We start from the raw sequence: 25,667 nt of genomic DNA, 5'->3' as shown, positions 1-25,667 counted from the left end.
TTCTCCTCATCATGAGAATCAAGTTCAAGTTCAAGTTTATTTTCCATATATATAATGATTAACAAATTACAAAGTATACATTATATAAATATATATATATACATATATATATGGCAGGATGCATGGAAGCCATTATAAGCTGTAAACCCGAGAGTCCCATGCACACTGACAACAATATAATGCAAATACAAGTGTTATGGTTGAGATGAAATGGAATGGGGTGGATGAAGAGAGAAATAGCCTGCCTAAAAATTGATTCCACAAACAGAACATTTTTATCAATGTTTAAAGCGACAGTGAATTGGAGTATTATTATTTAATAATACGATTATTTAATTTCAATTGATTTCAATAAGAGGAAATTGTGATTTTCTTAAATCTATTTATCAGTGTTTTGATGCTTGGAGAACTTCTCAAGGTGTCTGTGCTGTTTTGCCATATCATTGGTACATTTTTCATAAAGGATCTATTATATAAACTTGTGTTATGTAAGCCTATTCTGGGATAGTTTCTTTGGCGGGTGTTATAATTATGAGTAAATGAATTTCTATTAAATATATCTAGGACCGGTACCGGTAGTTTGGATTTGCAGAAGTTATATGCAGTTTTTAACATTTCAAGATTGATAAGATCATATAGCTTAAATATATTTAATGATTTGAATGTGGGGGACGATGGTGAGCAAATATCTGAATTTTTGATCAAACGTACTGCTCTTTTTTGAAGGATGAATATTTTGTCTAGAGTAGATTTGGTAATTAGAGGAGCCCATAAGTTTAGGCAATATGTTAGGTGGCTTTGGATATAACTGAAGTATAGGATTCTTTTGGTCCAGGTTGGAACAAAAATTTTAAGTGTTTTAGTCATGTATAGATTTTTATTGATTTTGTTAATTACGGTTTGGGCATGTTCTTCAAAGGACAAATTTTCAGATTGATTTCATTATGATTAACTTTAAATGAATACGGCTTAAATAACATATATGCTGTTTTAGTAAGGTTAAGGGTAAGCTTATTGGCTTTAAACCAATCTATAACAACATTTAGGTCATTTTTCATATTAGAAACTAGAACTTTAAGATTTTTATTAATAACAAATAGTGTACTGTCGTCCGCAAAGAGAACAGCTTTACAATTTTTACAATTTGAATTTAGGGTCAAGTCGTTGGTATAAATGATAAAAAGCAGAGGCCCTAATATCTAGCCCTGTGGTATTCCATACTCAATGCTTCTCAACTCTGAATTATGATTTTTATATTGCACAAACATATTTCGATCTGTAAGATAGCTTTTAAACCAATCTAAGGCTATTCCACGAACGCCATAATAATTTAATTTTTTGATAAGAACATTAATATCGAGTGAGTCGAAAGCTTTAGAAATATCTAAATATACACTTAGCATAAAGTTCTTTGTATCAATACTATTAATAGCATGACTCAAAAATTCAGTCAAAGCATGACTGGTTGAGTGATTGGCTCTAAATCCGTATTGGCTTTTATAGAGGAAGTTATTCTTATTGACAAAGTCGTAGAGTCTTTTATGTATGATCTTTTCTAGTAATTTAGATAAAACTGGTAGGAGGGATATCGGTCTATAATTATTGATGTCATTTTTGTCTTTAGCTTTAAAAATAGGTACAACTTTAGCGGTTTTCATATTTGTAGGGAAGTGACCTTCACTCATCGACTTGTTGAATACAATTGTTAAAGGCATAGAAATCTCATGGGCAATTGATATTATTAGTATGTTATTCGCATCATCATGACCACAGCTAGTTTTTTTAAGGTAGACTATTTATGAAAGTTTGAACTTCTTTTTGGTCTGTAGGAAAAAGAAATATTGAGTTATTGTTAGAGCGCTTTAAGTATACATCATAAGTATTGGTAGGGTTCTGTATTTTTGAGGCAAATGATTTTCCAACTGTACTGAAAAAATCATTGAAAGAGTTACATATTTCTACAGGATCACTCATTACTTTTCCTTTAATTATGAAATTACTAGAAGTTACACATGTTTTATCATTTTGCTTACCTATGACTGTTTTCAAAAAACTCCACAGCTTTCTTGCATTATTTTCAAACGATAAAATTTTGTCAGCCTAGTAGGTTTTCTTGGCCCTGCACTTTGTATAATTTAAGTTGTTCCGATAATTTAAGTAGTTTACATATCGTGGGTGATATCTTTCTCAAGTCCTATTACTTTTTTATACATTTTATCTTTAGTGCCCGAAGCTATACAAAGGCCTTTAGTCATCAAAGGTTCATTAATGTTAAGTTTCTAGTGGTTTTAAGAAGGAGATACTTCATCTACAGAATGTTTTATATTTTGGACAACAAAATCATAACCTGCTTCACAGTTTAATTCTTGCAGAGTGTTCCAATTTATGTTAGACAATTTTTGTTTTATTTTAACGACATTTGCATCAAATAAATCTCTATAATAAAACTGTTCATTGACTACTTTGGTTGTATGCTTTTGTGTAAAAATTGTAGTGAGGCACGCAAAATGGTCAGATACATGATTAGTAAGAATGTAGCTTTCATAATTATTGAACTCTGAACTAATATATATGTTATCTATTAAAGTTGCTGTTTTAGAAGTTACTCTAGTTGGTCTTATGATAGTTGGTAATAAGTTATGACTAAGATTTAAATTTAAAAATTCTGCAGTGTTTTTATGCTGATTAATTTTAATTAGGTCAAGATTCTGGTCCATGCCTAATATAGCGAGTTTATTTTCTCGACTTATAGCTTCAAGCAAGTTGTTGTAGTCGCACAGGAATTCCATTTCACTTGTTCCTGGGATTCTATAGATCTCACCTAGTATTATATTTTTAGAGTTTATTCTTTTTATTTCGAGGATACACGATTCAAACTGTCTTTCTTTAAAAATTGATAGATCACCTCGAATTTTAAAATCGATTTCATCATTTATATAGATCGCAAATCCTCCTCAAATTAGATTGTTGCGGTGCCTTTCTACAAAATTATATCCCGGTATATTATAGAGATCAAAATTAACATCGTATAGAAATGTCTCGCATAGCATTATTACATCTATTTCATAATTGCATTGTCGGCAGCTTTTGATTACATTTTCTAGTTCATCTAGTTTAGACGGTAAATTATGAATATTCAAATGAAGTACATTAAGACTACGTATACAGTCAAATTGCCCAAGCTCTGATGATTCAACGTAAGGACACAATTTTTCAAACATTTGAAAATCATCAATTAACCTTGAAAAATCAAATTCTTTATCATTATGAATTTTCTCCAATCTTGTCGACATATCCATGTTACCTAGACACATATTTATCAAAAAGGTCTAAGCAAGCTAGTACTTCAATGAAAGGATGAGGAAATGATAACATGATGGATGGATAAACATTGAATGACATTTCTAAGTTTATGTTGGAGTACTCAACAACCTGAATATTTTAAATCTTGAGTTGGATATCATATTGTTATGGAATGCAGGAACTAGTAGGGGTTAATTTTCTGGGAAGCAATAATGCACAACTGATATAGTATACTATAATACAGTGAGGAAATGTCAACTTAGCGGAACGTGTAGTTACCATGTCTATCTAAATAGTACAATAGCCCAACAAAGAACTGGATTATTTCAACCGAAATTCAGGATCAAAAATTTTCAGTTTGTGCTTTTCTTTCTTGACTTTATCGATACCATAGACAAAACCATTTTGAGTCCAAACTTTCGTAAATTTATCACTGTCCGATGCTCTCATTTTACATTTGTACACTTCGGGGCACAAGTCCTCACGAAGAAATAATTCTTTACCATTCAAATGTTTTCTATTAGCATAAATATCGTTTCTGTTATCCCATTCGATTACCCCATCTGGGGTATTATCGCTGGACTGTTTGTTTTTCCTGGGTACTGGATGAGCAATCTCAATATCGATCTTTTTAACCTTTCGCACATATGTACTGAGATTGTTGTTTATTTCATCAATAACTAGTTTTTTACAGTTTTCATTCGGCTGTTCCTAGATGTTGAAAAAGCGCAAATTATTCCTTCTAGAATACTGATTATTTTCAACAATTTTTCTTTTCATTTCTGACATTTCTTGCTGTAGTTTTTTATTGGCTAGTTCGCCATCACTTCACCTCTTTTCCATTGATTTCAGATACTCTCTTAGTTTACGATTCTCTGTTTCAATGTGGCTTATCCTCTGATCATATTTAATCATAAGTTCGTCTTTAATCACGTTTGCTGTAGAAGTTTTAGGTCCTTCAATGCTCGCCAGTATATCTGCCAATGAAATATTTTCTGGATCATCTTCTAATGTTGAAGTTCTCCCTCGTTTTGCTGCTGGTTTAGACTTAGATGACTTGGTTGGCTTTACAGCATTCTCAGCTGAGCAATCTGGCGCAAAAACATCAGAATTTTGGGATAAATCATTAGAGTACCGGGGAGTTGTAGGCCTAAACTAAACACGCCGAAGAGATATAGCGGAGAAAAGCTGTCGTGTCGACGAGGTATCAAAATAAAAGAATATATTACTTTATTCGGTCGTGGGCTTCAACCATTTATCAATACTCTATATTTCCTACAGCATTTCCTGCCAGCGACGATTCTTAGATTGACCAATGACTGGTGTGCCAGGTGGTCTTTTTGCATGTGTTGAGGAGCTAGCTACTGCCTGCCACAAACTGTACCTCTACCACCTGTTTTACTCAGCCGAATCTATTTCGCCATCTGACTTCTAGAATACTGCCATCTAGAATAGAAACTAGACCTTGTTTTAAAAATTGCCTTTAGAAATTAGGGATATTTAGCCCGAGCATGAAAGGTTTAAGTTGAAATAAAGATTGTATGAAAATGTTATGTCAAATTGGCACCGTTGACTGTAAACAAAGCAATGACCAATCACACCTCCAATTTTTGGAAAGTCCCATTTTTTTATGCTCTCTTGTTTCCCTAGCTAATTGCACATTAAGTCCTGTATGTTAATCGATGAATGGTAGTAAAAGATTTTGGCCAATACTCTAAAAAACTTTAACAATACTCATAATATTTTTTAGAGTTGGAGAATTTGAATTTTGTGTTTCTGATGAGCTTCCACGTGGGGTTAAACAGCTTCAACCTAGCTTTGCAAACCATATGGTCATAAACGTTTTCCATGGTCCCAAGGATGAAAAGGCAGCTGAAACACTCATTGCGATAGATGATCTGGAAGTTCTGGTATGTATATATTTTAAGTAGGTCAGGACAATACATGGGGTAGTAGACTTAAATGCTGTTTGGATTTAGGTTTCCTTGGACTGACAATTCCTGTTGACCCACGAAATAACTTAACAAAGAGCAAATCTATAATACAGTTTCTCTTAATTCGGCAATGGGAACTGAAGAGAGTGTCAGTGAATGAAATCGCTAAGGAGTCTAGGTGGAACACCAGTCCAGTGCTCCTACGATATCGTGGAAGGACAGAACTGGCTATCACATCTCTTCAACTAATCAATGGTGTGCTCTGGTCAAGCCATGATAAACACAATCCTGGGACAGTTCATTGTCTGATATATAAACCTCAAATTGCAATGCAATATGAAAAGCCATACAAATTCAGACCTAAAATGACAGTAAAAAACATATCAAATATCAAAACTACAGTCCTGCCTCGATTATGGGCCATTATTGGGACAAGATCAATTTTTGACGGATTATTGAGTTCGGAAAATAACTGAATTAAACCGGAAAGAAAAGATAAGCAGTAAGATAAGTAAGTTTACGGCTCCTGGCCCAGTCTAATAGACTGAGTATCCAAGTTCTCCTTAGGGTTAAATCCTCAATCTGGGTGACAACAACCATCATAACAATGAGAAACTATCGTTATAACTAGCAAATTTCAAAATGTTCCTTGGGACTTTTTTGCTTCAACATCTATGAAACCTAGCCAGTGTTTACTTTAAAACCTTAATCAACTTGAGTGAATTATCTGAATGAGACATTTTAAACTCAAACCTTGAAGCAATAAAATACCTACTTTTAACTTTAAAAATTGTATTATGATTTCCTGTGTATTTGACTGTTTTGTGGATTTGTTTTTTTCTTATTCCTGCATTGGCCCAGCTACACCAGCTGTACTGGATCCAAAAAAACATAATCATAGAACACTGATAATCAGTAAAGAGAGAAAGTGATTTTAAATGTCTGGCATTGTTTTTAAGAAAGGCATACCAAAATGACAATCGAGAATATGGATATTGAAACTGGAAAAGCCTTTCAAAGTTTATTGAAATATGTTTGCAGATGACTATTGTGGATTTATAATGTATCTGGAATTATCCCATCAGTCATATGCTGTTATGTTGTTAAAACACTGTCTAGATGTAATGTTCTCACTTGGGAATTAGGTCTGACATTTTGTAATATAAACATTTGACTTAGGCATCCTGCAAATATATTCGCTTTTTTTAATGCAACTAGACTTCAAAACTTATTATGGGCTTTCACTTTTGGTACAAAATAACTTCCAAACAAGGCTTAGTTTCTCTTCGGAACTTTCAAAACACTCAATGCAGTATTAGAATCTCTAACCTTATTGAATTTCATTGGAATGCATTGCTTATTTATTAATTTAGTTATTTATTTGTTGATGGCCCAATTGCATGGTAGTCTAAGAGGAATGAACTGGAAGATTTTGTAAAATCTGGGAAACCTAATACTGGGGCCTGACACAGTTTTTTCTCTTCAGATAATTAAATGAATGTTGTTGTTCATGATTCAACTAAATACTCACTGAAATGGCATGACAAATTGGACATAGTGTATAGAATATTTATGTAATTTGATAAAAGTTGAGATAAAACTTATGTGTGAAAATCAATACACCCATTTTACCATGGCCCTGGTCGGGTTATGTAACTAGGAATATGGTGTGTGGACAGGGTCCAGTACCCTGTGTGGCCACACTTGGTCCAGTACACAAGTACTCAACAGGCGAGACCATTCTCCGAGTGCATATACCAAGTACACATTGGGGGACCCGTATTGCAAATTGCATCCTGCTTATCTGCCTCGACTAAAAAGATTACAGGTGGTATTGCTCAAGGCCAAAATAACCATTCATTTCTCTGTGAAAGAGAGAGATGTCTTATTGCATTTTGATGTTTGCAGAAGTTTTTTTAGCTATAGAATGATGCAAAAGTATTTTTACTTCTGATCTGTGAAGAAGGGGGTCCAATGGCTGGGGTAATTTTTGAGGGTTTAGTGCAGGAAGACCCCCTAGAAAATCAGAATACTCATAGTTCTGTTGATTTGGCCATCTTCAAAATAAAGACACCGTAAATCACTATATCCAGCAATGCATCTTATTACAATCTCAACGGTGAATTTTCATGAAAAGCCATGAAATTTTAGTGGTAAAAACTAATCACTGCTCTTCAATGGGGTAGTGCCCGACCTACTTAATTGCGCTTTCGACGTCATTGTGAGAAAGCTGCACTCTGATTGGTGGTTTAGGGAATACCGGGGAATACCCCTCAGCAGCTGGGGTATTGCCCAAACAACAAGTTTAGCCGAACAAGAAATTGCACGGTTACACGTCATTAAGCGTGTATCCGTAGGTAAGTGATGTTCATCTTTATTGCTGAATATGATAGAATTATGTAATGCAGTGTAAGAACCCAGTTAAGTATGACAATGCTGTGTCCAATGTTGACGGTATTTTGATTTATTCGGTCAATCAGTGTCAATTATTTTAAGCCCGCAAAATTCTTAGAACAAGTATTATTTAAGTAAATTAATTAATTGACTTAACAACTGTGATGTTAGCTGGTGTTTTCTGTTGATTTCGAGTGACAAACTGTCATTTACCTAGGCTAATATGTAACGGAGCAACATTACATCGATATCAAAGTATACAGCGTAATTTTTAGTTGCTTGATTTGTTTTCATCCGCATTTGTGTGCCCTTCTAATAACTATTAATTATCAAATCCAAATTTCAACTTAATTTATTTCGCCTGGGAGACAATCTGCTCTCAGCCGAGTACATGGCCTATGTAACCATAAAATAAGCAAAATATTTAGATTATTTTATTCAGATTCATTGTTCTCAATCTCTGCTTCAGGATTCCTGCTTAATTAGGTGAGTTTTGTTTCCAGTATTTCTGTCATTTCAATATGGGAAGGGGCAAGTTATTGTGACAGTTGTTATAGACTTGCATGGGGTTGGGGGATGAATTGAAATGGCTTGGCGGGGCGGGAGCATCTGGCAAAATTTCTTGACTTGGAATTTTTTGCAAGCAACACAACGGTAACTAGATCATTGGGTTTTCCATGGCTGGCCTTATTTATACTAACCTGACAAGCCCCGACAGTGTATTGAATACTTTTTATTGGTTTACCTTCGTCAGCGATATGAAGTTGGCATTGAGCCAATTCATGTATGACATGGCGGACCTCCGTCGATGACATGGTCAACATTGTTAAAATTCTACGAAAAACTTTTTTTGGCGGGAAAATTCTTAGCTCTCGCGTATAAAATTGCAATGACCTCAATTGGGGGCATTGTCATCAGCAAAATGTTAACATATCATTAGCAATTATATGCAAACCAGCCTTTTTCAGTACTGAACAGATTATGATTCAATAAAACACTCGTGGTGTAATCTGGGCCTACACAATTTTTTTACCATCGTGACGTAGTCATGAAGCTTATAAGATGGTGTTGAGTGGATGACGTCATTTTCGTGTCGCCACTTATAACTTGTTGGTGGGAGTTCAGAGGAAGATTTGTCAAACGAATGAATACTTTAATCTTATTAATGCAAAGTGTGAAATTTCACTTTTTTGAAATATTTCCCTAAATTATTAGAAAATGCTGATAGTAAGACCGTGGGAAAGTTTTTATCGTTGAATGGGCGAATCACGGCGGCAGAGTGCACCTGTGATAAGGCGGAAATAGTTCCATGTGAAGGCAAAGCTTTTAAATGATTAAACAGTCGGAGGTGGTTCATCAACTTTCTTCAACTACAGTGCTGCTATTTTCCCAATCAAATTGCTAGATTTCGATCGTTTCTCATAAGTCAACACTTTTCAAGTGTGATTTTGATGTGTGTAAGAGATACATCGTGACTAGCGTATTGAATGGCGGCGCAATGTTTGAGCTACGCGTCGATCGTTGAATAGTGGAATTACAGGGTGGAATTATCTTGATTGTATCCATACGAAGTTTATTAAAGGTCCATTACAGTCCCTCTAATTTATGCGGAGAGACGCTCTTAACTGGCAAACCGTGGTCTGTTTCGTGTTATCGTTGGCCTACGTGACTGACCTCGCTTCAAAGTTATGAATAAAGTATTATATAACTGATTGTTAATGACATACAACAAGTAGACCTTTAAAAAAAGGGTACCTAGTGTCTGACATTCTACTGAAAAATTCCGGATTGATTCACCGTATAGTTTTTTCATAGTGAGCATTTTAGTTGAATCAATTAAGAAATGATTGACAGACGCGGGTGCGGTTGTATCAGCTGTTGAAGACATTCGATGTAAACAATAATTTTAACCACATGCCCAATGAAAACAGGGACATCAAACTAGGAAGCACTGAATTTCTTAATTACTTGTGGTTTGAATAGGCATCTGTGCTGTTTTTTCAAAAAGCCGAATCTTAATTGACTCCTTTTGCATAGGCCTAAGCCAGGACCTCTGGAATTGAATTGAATTCGACACAGTAATTCGCATGTAATTTGCGATTAATCTTTTTGAAAATTAGCTTGAAGATTTGGTCTGGCGAGTTGTCCACCCCTATTGTAAAAAAATGTCATTGTTGATCAAATATGGCTGCCATTAGGGTGGCCATATTGAATTTCTTGTTTGCCGATGCAGCCCTCAATTCTTGATGGATTTCCACACAATTTGGTGTGAGGATCAGGGTAGGTAAGCTGTCCATGCCTTCTGTATATGGAGGTCATCGGCTTTCAAATATCGCCGCCAGGTCAGCCATCTTGAATTTCTAGCAAAATATGGCCTGCAATTCTTTATGCATTTTCATGATACTAGGTGTAAGAATTTTGGTAGGTGAAATGTCTACCTCTTATTGAAAATTGAGTTCAAGTATGGCGACCAGTGTTGCTATCCATCTTGGATTTCTTTTCAGCACGATGCCTACACCAATTCTTGATGCATTTTTTCATGTAGTTTGATCTTTGGGGCAGCTAAAATGGGCTTTTCTTTTCATGTAAGGATATATTAACAGAAAATGATCATCATCGCCACATAGCCTATACCATCTTAACTATTTTGAAACTTGTTACATCATAACAATGTAAATCTTTCTGTAAAACTTTGAATACTGAATCATTCTACTTCTACTGCGTCATGAAGGTACAAGGCCCATGGGCCTCTTGTTTCATATGCAGCTCAAAAACGTAAGGACCAATCGAAAATATTGTGTTTTGATGAATTTGGCCTTATAAAGAATTGCATTGTTCATTGAATTTGATTAATCTTGAGCAAATTTGTTCTGTGAAAAATGATGGTGTTGAGAGAGCAGTGACATTAAAAAGGATGGCATTAGAATGAACTTCAACTGTATTTCATTGATTTACTCATTCACTCAGGAATACCCAAGTTCAAAATTGCGCGCAGCAGAGGGAATTTCCGCCATTTTGGTTTACAGGGGATTCCCCCTCTGGTACTTCCCATGATCAATAGTGTCTAAATGCATTGCGTAGGGGATTCCATGGAATTCCCTCACATAATATGAACATAATGTTTACTCGCATTCTGATTGGTTAAAATCACGTGTAGTTTGAACGTAGGCAGTGGTTACAATTGTGACATCATGAAAGCCGCTCTTAGCGGCCTTCCGTACGCAACGGTAAATGACTTTCGTCATTGTTCTTTGTGTGACTTATATCTGACTGACAGCTAATAGTTGATAGCTAAACTGTTTCCTCATTTTTTCAAGTCTTTGGCTGAAATTTATTGTGGGATTTCTTTCTTACTTGTATGCGTCAGAGAAAAAGAATTAACCATCTAAATCGGCAGAAGAAAATCTTATCATAAAGAGGTCATGGAAATTGGCACCACCTAACCAAAATGTATAGGTACTATGAGAGAAACATAACCCTTGGAGAATGTACATAGTTCATCAGGGTTTATGACCCATCCCGGGAACTTCATTCCATTTTTCGTGCCCTTTGTGTTGTTTAGATAGCTTTATCATTGAGCAACAATGTATATGATATAACGGCACTATTTTGCCATTGTTAGTGCCATTTAGATGCTATTAGAATTTGAAAAAATCTGAGGTGAAAATGTAAAAAAAGGTAAATTTTTTTACAGTAAAACCGATCTCATGCCCACATTATGATTTTTTTGTAGGATTTACCAGTGGTGATGACATTACCTCCCAATGGTGCTGTTATTGGACCAGAGCCTCTAATACATGATAATGAAGATCATTTGGAATCAGTAGATCCACTTAGCTTTCCATTATTCCCTTCAAGGCTTCATGGCAAGCACGATGGAACACAAGCTCCTATTGGAAGTATTCCTCTGGTCTTGTATTGGTCTAAAGTTCTGCGCCCTAAATTCTTCGATAAACATACTGGTAAGAGTATTTGCGGTGACCTTCACCACCTGCATGCATCTGTTGCTGTAATCAGCTAGATATTTATAACAATGGTTTGGCCTTTCTTCATGTATGCCTTTAAATTTGACCTAAAATTTAGCCTCATCTGCTAACCATAACCTGTCCTAACTTAAAATGTGGCAATCTGCCAAGTGAGGTCATAATAACACTATTGTCTTTATATATGTTAATTCACCTCAACTTTATAATATAAACTGCTTCAGAAACGATACTCCAGATAGGCCTGTACTCATGTAGCTTATGGGAAATGTTTACTGACATACGTTTGAGAAAAAATTAATCTGTGTCAAATAGTGAAAAAATCTGGTATGCTAGAAACTTCATATATGATATGTAGGACTACTGTCAATTCTCCATAATAACAATTCCTCAACAAATGGCTCTTTAAAGAAATGACACACTACACCACACCAGTATTCTAGTTGTACAAATCAGTTCATTGAAACCTCCGTCGAGTTTTTGTAAGGCATTATAGTAACCAATAGGAAATTTCTTCAGGCTACTGGCCTCTGGCTACATTTTTGTTTCATTGTCACTTTGTGATATACAGATCAGTAAAAAATGGATTACCAACTGGATCAACGCCTAGAAACTCAGAGCCGTGCTCCAACATGTCCAAGGTCAGCACGAAATGTCTCAGACGATGTGACTCCAATAATAATGGCACTGATAGTTCATGAAGATGTCGAACACCATTGTTTACCAACAACAGCCTCATAAGAAACCAAAGCTACAGGTTATGTCCTTCATTGATGCTACCTGGGAAACTGTCCAGATATTTCCCTCCATCAAAGTTCCATGGTGTTATTCAGAACCTTCCCGGAACACCCTCAAATGCTGATAGTTATCACAGTATTTGCAAAAATGTTACTGCTGTGACAACCGAGCAGGAAAAGAAAAAAGCACAACAAACACGGTCACCATCGTAGCCACCTAGAACCAACTAGAAACACAGCTGCAGGTATATTCCCTACCCTGTTTTGTGACAGAGTTCAATGACATAAAGAACAATGAAGAAGACCTTGGGACATGTGAAACCAAAGAAGCCCGAAAGACGTATCCATGCTTGAGCAATAAAAGATGACAGAATCTTCACAAAAAAATTTCAGGAATTGACGCGATCGCAAAGGAAGCAAATACTACCATTCATGTAGAAGCGAGTACATGAAGTTTGCACAGAAATACGCATCCCATGTCCCAATGAAGGAAGTTAAAACCATTGGTTCCAGCCTCGATGAGATCCATTCGTGCATAGAAACTTCATTGAAAGAGGAATTCAAGAACTTCTGGCATCCCTGTTTGCAGGATGCCTGGACATGTGTTCCAACACAGGAGAGAAACCAATGCAGTGTGCACAAGGATTCACTGAGGAATGCTCCAAGCATTTCAGCGGTTGTCTCAAGGTCTATTGTCCAGTCTACGAATGTTGGGAGTCATCTTCTACAATGCCAACATGGTAGATGACACTGTCCATATGGCTTATGACTATGTTGCTACTTCAGGAAAAAAAATCCATCACATGAACGGGCACTCCTACTGTGCAAGAAACGACCTCTATCTTAACTGATTGCACCACGTTTGATCAAGTCAAGGAAGGCGATGCATCTCTACCGAAGCTGTTACTAACATTCTTCAATATACTCTATGGTGACCCCAATGACAAGAGGCACACTGAACAGACCCAATGCTGAGCAGCATCCAGCCATGATGGACTGTTTGCAATCAGAAAAGGTCTTGTGAAACCTAAAAGGCATATTGCATTTGGCATGGCAGTTAAGGGATTGACCAACAGTAAAAAACTTGCTAGCATTCATAATCGCTTTTTGGCGCTGTCTGAACTATTACTGTCTGGAGGAACTGTAAACTACCATTACGTCTGGTTTTATGCAGCTGTCAATCTCCTGTCTGTACCCACCCCCTCAGAAAAAATCTACAGTTTATCGCTATCCGTATAAAAACTGATCCTCAAGACTTAGCCAGATAAAGCAACAAGGTTCACCAGGATATAACCTATATGCCGAGGATTTCAGGCACAAGCCATAGAGAGCCTATCACTAACATCAAGATCCAGGAGAAACGTCACCACTGTTCAGACTATTATAAAGTTTGATACGTAACCCTCACATTATTTAATTTGATCAAATTGGAAAATTATTGTGAAAATTCATATGAGATGGACATGGAAAAGTTAACATTTTGTTTAGGTCCTTGCAAAATGAACAATGGAAAACATAAGTTGTCCACATGACCAATAAAGAAAGATTTAATCATTTGGCCTCATATTGTATTCTGTCCATCTGAATGAAGTTATTTCAAACATATAAGTGCTCTTCAGCTTTGATGTAGATTACATGGCCCAATTGCTAGCCGAGGAATTGGTCTAATCTATTTGCATGAATCCGAGGATGGGTAGTACCACAAGCTTTGCTTTTCTAACCTTTCCCTGTTGTATTATTACAACATCTTATGTTAGAAATATCATTATTGCTTCATCTATGTACCAATAGATTATAACTTGTTGTTGTTCTATCAGAAAATAAATAATGATAATAATAATATTATAAACATAGCTTTTAAGCATCAGCGGCGTACTGACTCAAGAATATGGTTGGAACGAAAAAGGGGCTCTTCATTGCAATGGCTTTGCACCAAAATAAAATGCCGTCTGCAAAATTTTGCTAAGCTGCTGTTAAGACAGCTGAAAGAAATTTGATTTTAAACACGCATTGTCATCTTTAACTGGTGTTTCTCTAAATCTTCAGACAAAATTTTGCCCTAATTAACAGGCACAGCCCGAAAGCTTCTGCCAAGTAGCGTCCGGGCTAAATTTTTAGGGAACCTATGGTTCGCTTCTTATGCCAACGGTCTAGGTGGTCTTGTGCCAATATTGCTAGAAAGTGATGTTAACAAGCCACATTTTGAAACAGTGATAGACCCGGTCGTATTTCTTGTTGCAGATGATTCAAATAGCCTAGCACTCGCTATTGTGCGAATTTCGTTGTGATGTGATTGATCTAAGCTGTAAAATTTCAGATAATTAGAAAATTTCCTTAGCTTTAATATAATTTGACTTGACCTGGAATGACCTAAGTCATGAATAATCATTAGCAGATGCGCTTAACATACATTTTCTCTTTTTACCTTCATGACGTAGAAAATGACCTCATTTTCGTGTCGCCACATAACTTGTTGGTGGGAGTTCATAGGAAGATTTGTCAAACGAATAAACAAATAAATACTTCAATCTTATTAATGCAGAGTGTGAAATTTCGCTTTTTTAAGATATTTCCCTAAATTATTAGAAAATGCCGATAGTAAGACCGTGGGAAAGTTTTTATCGTTGAATGGGCGCATCACGGCAGCAGAGTGCACCTGTGATAAGGCGGAAATAGTTCCATGTGAAGGCGAAGCTTTTAAATGATTAGACAGTCGGAGGTGGTTCATCAACTTTTTTCAACTATAGTGCTGCTATTTTCCCAATCAACTTGCTAGATTTCGATTGTTTCTCATTAGTCAACACATGTAATTCAAGTTTGAGTTTGATGTGTGTAGAGATACATTGTGACTAGCATATTGAATGGCAGCGCCATGTTTAAGCTGCCCGTCGTATGTCGATCTTTGAATAGTGGAATTATAGGGTGGAATTATCTTGATTGTAACCATACGAAGCTTATTAAAGGTTAGTGTCAACAAATGAAGTACTGTATAACTGATTGTTAATGACAAACCACAAATAAACCTCTAGAGAAAGGTACCTAGCGTCTGACATTCTACTGAAAAATTCCGGATTGATCCACTTCATAGTTTTTTCATAGTGAGCATTTTAGTATGTGAATCAATTAAGATAGACGCGGGTGCGGTTGTATCAGCTGTAGTATCAGCTGTTTTTTTCAGATATAATCATGGTTTCTTATTGTTACTATGGTGGTTGTTGCCCAGATTGAGGATAGGGATAACTTTGATACTCAGTGTATGAAACCGGGCCTTAGATCTTTTATAATTTGTGAAGCTGCCATGTCAAGCGCCATGGGGTTAAGGGGTACCCTCTTATGACCTAGATACATATAGGTTAAGCATTTAGGATTTTATTTGAGGTAAATTATTCAGAAATTTCTCAATATTTTGATAGACTGATTCTGAGAAAGAGGTGGGCATAAATTACAGATTTCATCATCATCTATGCAGTCTGAAGTACCCAGGGGTCATCCAGATGCAACATTACCCCACCAGAACAATGTGAAGAGTTGGCCCATGAAATTTGGTGTGGTAGTCAACCATTGTATCAACTAAATACAACGGCTATGGAGAGGTGCCAAAATAGATATAGGGGGCCAAATGAAGGTGGTCAAAATTTCAGCCAATCAGTGAGGGGGACTTCTAAACATTGACTCTCACCGCATCACAACAATATTTTCTTTCAGGATTCGTTACTTGGGGCACATTTAAGAAGTTAATTTAGTTTGGGAACTATACTGTTAAACATTTATTGGAATACCTGTTACTGAACAGTGACACCACCACGTGACACAATTTCTTTCTCAGCGCCTTCATTTTTGGTGTCTGTTTTTTTAGCTCCACGGTGTTCGAAGGTCAGCGGAGCTGATGGGTTACGGGATGTTGATGGATGTTAGGGGAGTGTTGTCCGTCCTTATGTTTGTTCGTTCATTCGATAAGATCAATTCCAAATTTGGTATGAATGTTATATGGACACAGGCCTATAGAGTTACAGAGCAATATTTTTGTATTTGTCCCCCAGGGGACGCCTCTGGGGGTGGAGTTTCTATATCTTCAAACTGCTAATAGTCCTGCAGTTTTTTTAATCAGATCAATTTCAAATTTGGTATGAATGTTCTATGGACCAATGCCTATCAAGTTACGCGGCCATTTATTTATTCGTCCACCAGGGGGTGCCCCTGGAGGTGGGGTTTTTATTTTTTCAAATTGCTATTAGTCCTACAGTTCTAATCAGATCAAGTCCAAATTTGGTATGAATGTTCTATGGACCAATACCTACAATGTACAGAGCCCTTTTTAGATTTGGCCACAAGAGGGCACCCCTAGATATGCAGCTTCTATTTCTTCAAATTACACAGTGGAGCTATATAAGCCGTCTATTGGGAGCTGCCACTTAGATGTTATTCTGGGTTCGTGTCCATGAGTATTCAAGTTTTGTTGGTTCAGGACCAAGCTAGTCCCTATGCTTCTTCGGTGAGTCCATTCCATATAGGTTTTACAAATACAGATTTCCTATAAATTTGATCGTAAATTGTCGCAGCCAGGGCAACAGTTTCCATCCATGTATTTCTTTTCCATACAGTCGATTGAATTGATCAGTGACTTCTTGCATAGCGAGCTGTCTGAGTCCACCGACAACTAGGCCTATATTATTCTGAAATTATTAACAAAGGAATTAATTGATTAATTAATTATCATTATTTTTTCCGCCAATTTTTAGATTTTTGCTCTTGTTTTCAGCAATTGACTTAGATTTATGTCGGACTCAAGAGACTCAATAGATTAGAAAGCTCTGTTCTCAGGTTCATGAATCGTCAGGTTCCTCCCCCGGTTAAAACCAACCACTGGGTTCGGTCTTGGTCTTGGTCTGGCGTAAACGAGGCAGCATCTGAGACAACTCTCCGTGCTTCGGCTCGTGTCGACAGGAACGACCAAGGACTGTATAACATATTCGAAAATGGAATTATTAAATTCGTGGAATCAGTTGTTAAGCTGAAAAAAGAAATACGATTATGATTGGGCCAGGATAAAGACACAGCAATAAGTAACCTGGCAGAACACTGACCGAGGCTACAATATTGTAACCTAGGTTGGTTGACTTGCGCGGATTTATCTGCATACACTTACCGAGGCTACAATATTGTAACCTCGGTCGGTTTACTGCATTATATTTGCAGTATTTACTAATCCAAGATCAAGATCAGTCAGTTAACTTGATCAGTTTTTGAATGTTGCTGGTCCGATATCAGTCGGTTGATTTGTAGTTTTGACTAACGTGGAATCCAAAAGTGTTTCAGTCAAACGTCTCCTATCATCGAGGAATGACATGAACAGTTAGGAATGTACATCGTACACATTCCAAATTAAGGGTTTAAAAGAAGTTTAAGTGCGAGCCTTATACTTATATTGCGCAATTGCCATGATTGATAAGAAAACGTTTCTAGAATCGGATGACAATTTATACAGAATTGGAGTCAGATGTGCATTGTTTTGGGGGTGTTCGAACTTCGCTGAATCACTGAATGGTTGATTATTATATTAATTTCGCTGTTTTGAATTTACGCTGAATCCATGCAAATTTCACATTATTCTAAAGAAAATGTTTCATTTGACCGATTCATTGATAAATTTCGTTACAAATATTCTATGAAAATTCAGTTGGATTACGGTAACGAATGTATTTTGCGGAGAGCGGTAACGGCTTTCGGCTTATGTCATCGGTACTCCGATGTAGTCTTACGGCTTTAATAGGGATTCACCCTGGGGACCCGAGTTTCAGATATGACAGAAAAATATACAAAAAATCGTGACGATTGTAAGTTGAGGCAACGATTGAAATGAAATCATTTGACTGCTGGATGTAATCACAAATAACAAATAAACTGACGCCTGTTTGTCCTAACCGGGCCGCTTAAAATACCACAATGTTAGAGCGCTGTTAACAACGTTAATCTCTAAAGGCGATACTGTCGTCATATATGCGGTCACTTTTATGATCTATCATTTAGTATACATTGTTTATTTTACAATTATTTGAAAAAATTAGTGAAATGAAAACAATTTTAGTTATTAACACAGCATTCAGCGCGTCAGCGATTCAGTGACTCAGCAAAGTTCGAATACCCTTGTTTTGGATCGAGAGTGATACAGAAATCGAAAGGCTGAATCCAAGAAATGTCTATCCCAGTTTTGAGTTCAAACGAAAGACTGAATCCAAGAACATGTCTATATCGCACTTTTGAGCCCAAACGTCTACTTTTACTTAGTAGCCACTTAGCAATTTACAATACTGGCTACTTCCCCTGTAGTATACATTTAACACCAGTCACTCCGAAATAGTCTACCTTTCAATTCAGTTGGTTTTCCATAGTAGCTGTTTGAAAGAGTCTACTGCTGAAAATTGACTGTTGTAAAACATCTGGGCCTGGTTTCATAGACTGAGTATCAAAGTTATCCCTAGGGGTAAATCCTCAATCTGGATGACAACCACCATAGTAACAATGAGAAACCATGGTTATAACTGACAAATTTCAAACTGTTCCCAGGGACTATCTTTCTTCCACCTCTATGAAACCCAGCCCTGATGTGCTAGTGTGCTAGCATTTTGATATGTGCACACTGGCAGTAGAGGTGACTGTAACCAACTGATTGTAAACAGCGACTTAGTGATAGTAACTCCTCCACAATAGCTACTCTCAAAACACATCGTTTCTAAAAGTCAACTAGCGAAAAGTGACCATTTTGAGATGGCATGGTAATTTCCTGTTCAAAATAGCCACATCTGTTAGAGATTTGCAGTGATACGTGACAGGTTCAACGGTACTGTTAAACCCCATATGCTTTGTATACAGTTCTGTCAATAGAAATCCTAGTTTCTGAGTTGCTAAGAACCCCCTAAATTATATCATGCTCAACAAAATGGAAATATCCAATAGGAAAACTATTGATTTAAATAACATCATTATGGATTAAATCCATTAAAACTAGTATTGTGCCAGATCTAATATAGAATTTTATGATTTTAGTTTTATATTTGCAATTATAAAACATGCTGGTGCATTCATACTGTCCAAAATCTTTGATTGTGTAGAAATGAATTTGTCTTTTAGACTTTGTTTATCTTCAAGGATATACGAGAGACAAAAATACAAATACAGTAGACTCCGCTTACCTCGGAATTCTTGGGACTGGAAAATTTTTTCTGAGGTATGCGATTTCCGAGGTATATAAGGTCCGCATATTTTGTCATAAAAAAAATTGTTGCTGACACGTGGGCTCAAATTATCCTTCTTATACGAATTTAGGTCACCCTCCCCTATGTTGAATAAACATTGTATATGTACCATATCTGACAGGTTTTTATTGTAATTTCAATCAAAACCTCATATCCCCCGGGAGATTTGACTTGTCATCTTTTATATCAAAACATCGTACTGTAGTACACCAAGTAAAGCCTCCTTCCCAGTTGAGAGAATTTAAAAACACGTGGGTTTGATGTGCAGTTACAAGTCTATAACTCCACCTACATCCATTCAATTGACTATTCGTATTAAAGACAGCCGAGAACTAGCGCGACTGGCACGCTTCCAATTCTTACGATGATCAGCATATCTATCGTAATACACGTGGTAACATAGTACAGATGTTGATTCATGTCGCATCCAAGAACAGGTATTGATTAATCTGTTTCAAGTTGTTATGCAGTAGGCTAGGGATGCGTTTTTGAAAAAATATTGTCGGTCGGGACGATGTTCAGAATTTCCGAGGTACACGATTTTAGGACTCAATTTATAAAAAATCATTCTGAGGTATGCGATATTCCGACGTATGCAACTCCGAGCTACTCGGAGATTTTCATTTGAGAAATGATTGCATTAGGAGAAATATTTTAGATTTGTTCTGAGCTAAGCAATATTCCGAGGTATATGACTCCGAGGTATGCGGAGTCGACTGTGAAATCATATGCTCATGAAATGGATGATGTCTTTACATCTCATTACCTGGATGAAAGACTACGAAAAATTTTCCCAAAACATGTATCTAAAATACTTAGAATTAACCTACAATTACTGTTTATTTCGATACAATCAATTTTTAAGTAATCCATGTGATGTTCACTTTGTCACGCTGTTCTCTGCTTGTTCGTTTATGAATATTGAACCGTTTAATTGCTTGTTAGAATTGATATCTTAACCGAAATTTCATTTCATAGTTATACAGTTTGGTTGAAATGATATTACAACTTCTAATATAAGATCAAAATAATAGTGCATTATGTTATAATCTAATACCCATTACTCACTGAGTGTATGCTAGTGAGAATAAGCCTAACAATTATCATTATTGATTGAATAAATACTGAAATAAATTCAGTTGAGATGTTCACGTAATTTTGAAATCAGTTATTCCAATTTGATTAAAAAAAAACCTCTTCTGGTCTAAGTAAAAGAATGCAAGGCTGAAATTTCAGTTTCACATGCTTTCCTACTTTGTTGAGTAAATTGTTTGTATAGGTTATCAAAAGCCCAGCAGCAGCTATCAGTCAACAGGTGAATTACACTGGCTAACTAGACAGTGATTGATGAACGAATAAACAAACTGCACTGACCACGAACCAAAAATAATGACCTCTTAATAGTAATAAACTTAGCTCCTCAAAACTCTATTTGAAGATGCCAATGAAATAAAATGCCAATGAATCGCTGAATTTTAAGGTACTTTATCAGTTTTTTTCCAATATAACTCATTTTCTCAAATTATCGTAAAATAAAAACTACTTTTATATCAGTGGCACCATATTCTACGACGTCCATGATTACAGTATTTCTTCATTCATGACCCCACGGTGAAGATCACCAAAGGCCGTTACCGTAATCCAAATGAAATCTTGAATACGATACGAAATTTCTTATTTCTATTAAATTCTGCCTCAGTTCGGAAGATTTCTTTAGAATGCATTGATAGATCCACATAAATCCATTATAGATACAGCATATTTTATTTCTTTAAATCATCGATTCAGCGAAATTGATATAAAATCATGGGAGGTTCGAACACTCCAAAATGCACATCTTAATTTATGATGCAAAGACATCCAGACCCCCGTTGAAAATAAATCACCATTTCAATAATGAGAGGTTAGCCAGAATTTATGATTACGCTTCTAATTCAAGAAATTAAATCAAAAATGAATGCAGACATGCTTGAAAATAGCTGCATTTTTAAAAATCAAATTCTTCATTGAACTAATATCGCCATAAAAAGAAGGAAATTTCAAATCATCGTAAAACTCCATAACCAATGACAATTTTTAAACTAATTTACTCCAATCTCGATTTTTATTGGTTAGAGTATCTTCAGAGCTTAACTGAGTCACTCAAAATACAACTATACCCCAAACTATAGAGTGAGTATAGAATTTTCCACTAGTTTCTCAGTGTGTTCATAATGTCGCGTTTCACCGCAAATCTTAAGTGGCTACTAAGTAAAAGTAGACGTTTGGGCTCAAATGTGCGATAGACATGTTCTTGGATTCAGAGAACAATACAGAGACATGGGGCCAGGCCCTCATCCACTTTTCTGACGCTTGAACATAAATTTTTTCATCGCCTGCTGTTAAAGGATACCAGTGTAAAACCGTTATTGTCGTATTTCTGCATAGCTTTACATTCTGAAATTCTTCAACAGTTTGTGGGCCTAGATAGATTTTAACCTTCATTTTATACATTAAATATTCTTAGCCTCCTTGAATGTATTGTAATCGTTATTATCCTTTTTACGAAAAACATGCCTTGAGTAGGTGCACAGGGACCCAGTGGTGGAAATAGTGAGCATATATACCATTCCTAATTTCAACTAAGAAAGTGCTCAGAATGCACCTAAACGCATCTCATTCTTCAAAGACCAGACCCCTTTTTGTGCCTTATGCACCTGCGGCCCTTTCTCCAAAAGCTAAATTATTGAACATGTATCTAAATTACTCAATGGCATTTATTTCAAGTCTGCCCCCTCTTCATGCCGCTCTACAAAGCGTCTTCTTTTCAGTTTGGGTTTGCTTGCCAGATTCCCTGTTATAAATAACGACATATGCTTCAGATTTGCAGTTATACGTGACAATATAAACAGCGTATAAACAGTAGTGCAAAACTGTATGCAAACGCTATATAGTTTTCAGGGCAGTTAAAATCTAAAGATTCTGAATATGCTCTTTGAGGATGTGAAATATATGAGCGATAAAATTCTAACCAATAACCATCGAGCTAAATCCGTTTGTTTAATGCGATAAGTTTTGAAGTTTTAAGATTAATCGAAATTGCCTTTATTTTATGGCAATAAGTTAATGGAAAATTTGATTGGAAGAAATGCAGCTTTTTCAATTATGGGTCAACATTATTTTTGATTAAGATTCTTGAATTAGAAGCGCAATCATAGATTAAGACTGAAATGTCGTCATTAAAACGGTTTATTTTCGGAAAATCCCCCCAGTGAATAATCCCCCCCCCCCCCGGTAAAAATCCCCTCTAGGTAAATATCCCCCAAATTTGCTAACAGCAAAATTCAATAAAATACTTCAATATTCTGATTTTGAAAAACTTAAATCGTTTCAAAAATTTCAAATTTTCCGTGTTGTTTTTCCCAATGTTCATCTTGAATAATCTGTGACTTTTACTAAGCTGCGTAGGCCCCTACATATAAGATGACGTAATTCTGTGACTTTTAGCAAGCAACATGCATAAAAAATGATATCATCAGACGTAGTTTTTTAATATGAAGGAATCTTTAAAAGTATTAGTTAAATATGTATGTACCCTGTATTAAACGTATCAGATGGAGAGGCCCGTGTACTGTTTCACAAAAATAGCATTTGGACCTTTCAAGGAGATCTTTGTGCAGCAAAGATATACGCGTTACCTCCGCTATGAGATTTTCAGGCAGGTGGGGAATTCGGGTCACCCGGGTCTATAGTCATGAACACTGTACTATAATGTCCAGACATGCTCATAGGTACCAGGTACAAAGTATACAGGCAGCAGGTGAATAATTTGGGTCACCTGCAATGTACTATAACCATAGAAATATAGCACTGCTATGCTTTAACCAACCAACAGCTGATACAGTTCACCAGAGCATCCAAACTTTTAATCTCCAGAAATCTACCTACTGTGTTTTATATGCAGTGAATGCCATGTGTCCCTCTAATCGCCTGTATCAATGCAAAAATTTAACACGTGTGGCGATTTTAACTGCTAAATCTGCCAGCGATCACTCGATACCGGTTCTCTAGGATTAGTCAAAATAAACGAAATAACCCAGGTGTTAAGCTTTAACCAGCTACCTAGGTTCACAAAAACAAAAATTGTCATTTTGTCTTATGTGTTTCATTTGTTTCCAAAACAACACATACAGGGAAACAATTGCAAATGTGAAGAAAGTCAGAAAATATGTGGCACATGATACGTGGACCACAGTCTCAATGCTTATCAACGTTTATAGCTGTCACAAATTTACATGGCTACATACGTGAAGTGGGCTAATACAGACCTTGTATGATCGAAACTGACTTAAAATTCGTGGCAAATCTCATAACAACTATCAATAGCACAAGCTCAATTTTGACAGAAAGGAAACAAATTTTATATGTTCCGCAATAAATGCTAACCTATTCCAAAATTCCAATCTTTCCAACACAATTGACCAAGCCTATTCAAATACAATTTGAAACACCTTCCAGCTCGTGTCACAGTCGTCCGTAAAAATAGAACATCGAACATTCTCAAAAAAGCAAACCCGGTTGAACGGTTTGCATCAAGTTTGACACAATCACGGCTGCCTCCACTAAAAAATGGCGCCAGGAAACTATGAAAAGGCTTATTGCATGGATTTCAGATCACCTGCCAATAATCAACTAATTTAATATCGACTTCCGTTTTGTTCTCAGAGATGAGAAAATTCCCCCAGATCCACGGTTTCCTGCGGATTTCGTTATTGAAAAATATCAATTTTCCAAATAGTACAAAAATGATGTTATAAGATAAGGGGGTGATGATGGTCTCACTGAGCTGGTCTGGCACGATTGGTTATCGGGTGAACAGTAAAAGTGTTCCATTTTCAATGCGTATTTATTGCAACACTGATTTTGTATCTACTACGATGTGTGTGTATTTATCGATCATTGCAGACAGATATGCGTGCAGCAGCAGTAGTAATGTATATAGGCCTTATTACTGTTGCCGCGTGCGTGCGGGGCCAACACCTTCAGATATTATACATCGTGATTTTTAGTGAGCATTCATTGGCGCATTTTAACTAATTCAGGGCTCAACCCGTAATGCGTGAGATGCTGAATTTCATGGAATGAGGATGTGCCACTTTGGAAGTAGCTATTACCTACCAAAATGTAATAGTCGTTCATGGGTTCAAGATCGCTCTAGTGCTTGGAAAACGCTTTCTTCAGTTTGTAAGCTCTTGAATATTATCACTAAATTTGTGTAATGGTGAACAATTCAATTTTTGCAGACCTGACCAGAAATAACGTGTTCACAAAATGCCATGCATCGAAACTCGTCTCTTGTACCATATTTATTCATTTTGCGATTAGTGCCATTTAAGATGTTGCCAATCAAAGATGAAATGGTAGGGTAAACGGTGATACATTTTAATTACCCAGTAATTAGCTTTCAAAGTTCAGTATTTTTTCTCAAAAATATGTTACATCCAAAAATTTTATTATTGCTGTTCCAGCTAAATCCTAATACCATAAAAACCGGCGTATAAGTCGAGTTTTTGATCCTTGATTTTACCACTAAATTATTGACCTCGACTTATACGCCGAGTACAGTTTTCTACTAAGTATTTTCAGGTCACAAGAAATATTGATTCTACCAGACAAAAAATACTGTGTTCATCTTCTCACTGCTATAACAGTTTGAATAATTGTTCATGATAAATAAAGTTATTTAATGAAACACTTCTTTCATTTTGACACAGCTTCATTTAAAACGATGTATTCATAGGTGCGCTCATAGCAGCGCTTAATACATTAGGCTATATATAGGGTGTAACTCACACTACCGTATCACTGTATGGTAGTGTATTATACCTGAGTGTGTCTGTAACAGTCTATTGATTAACACACAGCAGGAATCAGGCTGACGCACGGCGGCGTGCGTGAAGGCTCACATCGTTATCAAAACAAACTATTCAATATAATGATACAAGTAATTATTCTTCTAAGAGAAGGGACTCGACTCATAAGCCGGATATATGTTAAAATCATGAAATGTAGGTCTAAAAATCG

The 25,667-nt window shown here is 36.3% G+C and overlaps 1 protein-coding gene across 9 annotated transcripts in view; it reads left to right on the top strand.

Annotated features, from left to right (window-relative positions):
- The window catches only part of LOC141915380 (uncharacterized), a 200,005-nt gene that overhangs the window by 98,053 nt on the left and 76,285 nt on the right, over positions 1-25,667 (top strand). For all 9 annotated transcript variants that reach the window (XM_074806882.1, XM_074806881.1, XM_074806885.1 and 6 more), the window contains 2 exons: positions 5,054-5,213; positions 11,365-11,593. In XM_074806882.1, coding sequence (XP_074662983.1) covers positions 5,054-5,213; positions 11,365-11,593 — 389 coding nt within the window. The remainder of the gene's footprint in view (positions 1-5,053; positions 5,214-11,364; positions 11,594-25,667) is intronic.

This window comes from Tubulanus polymorphus, chromosome 1 (genome assembly GCF_964204645.1).
Source record: "Tubulanus polymorphus chromosome 1, tnTubPoly1.2, whole genome shotgun sequence".
Classification (NCBI taxonomy): domain Eukaryota; kingdom Metazoa; phylum Nemertea; class Palaeonemertea; order Tubulaniformes; family Tubulanidae; genus Tubulanus; species Tubulanus polymorphus.
This window is presented reverse-complemented; position numbering and strand designations above follow the sequence as displayed.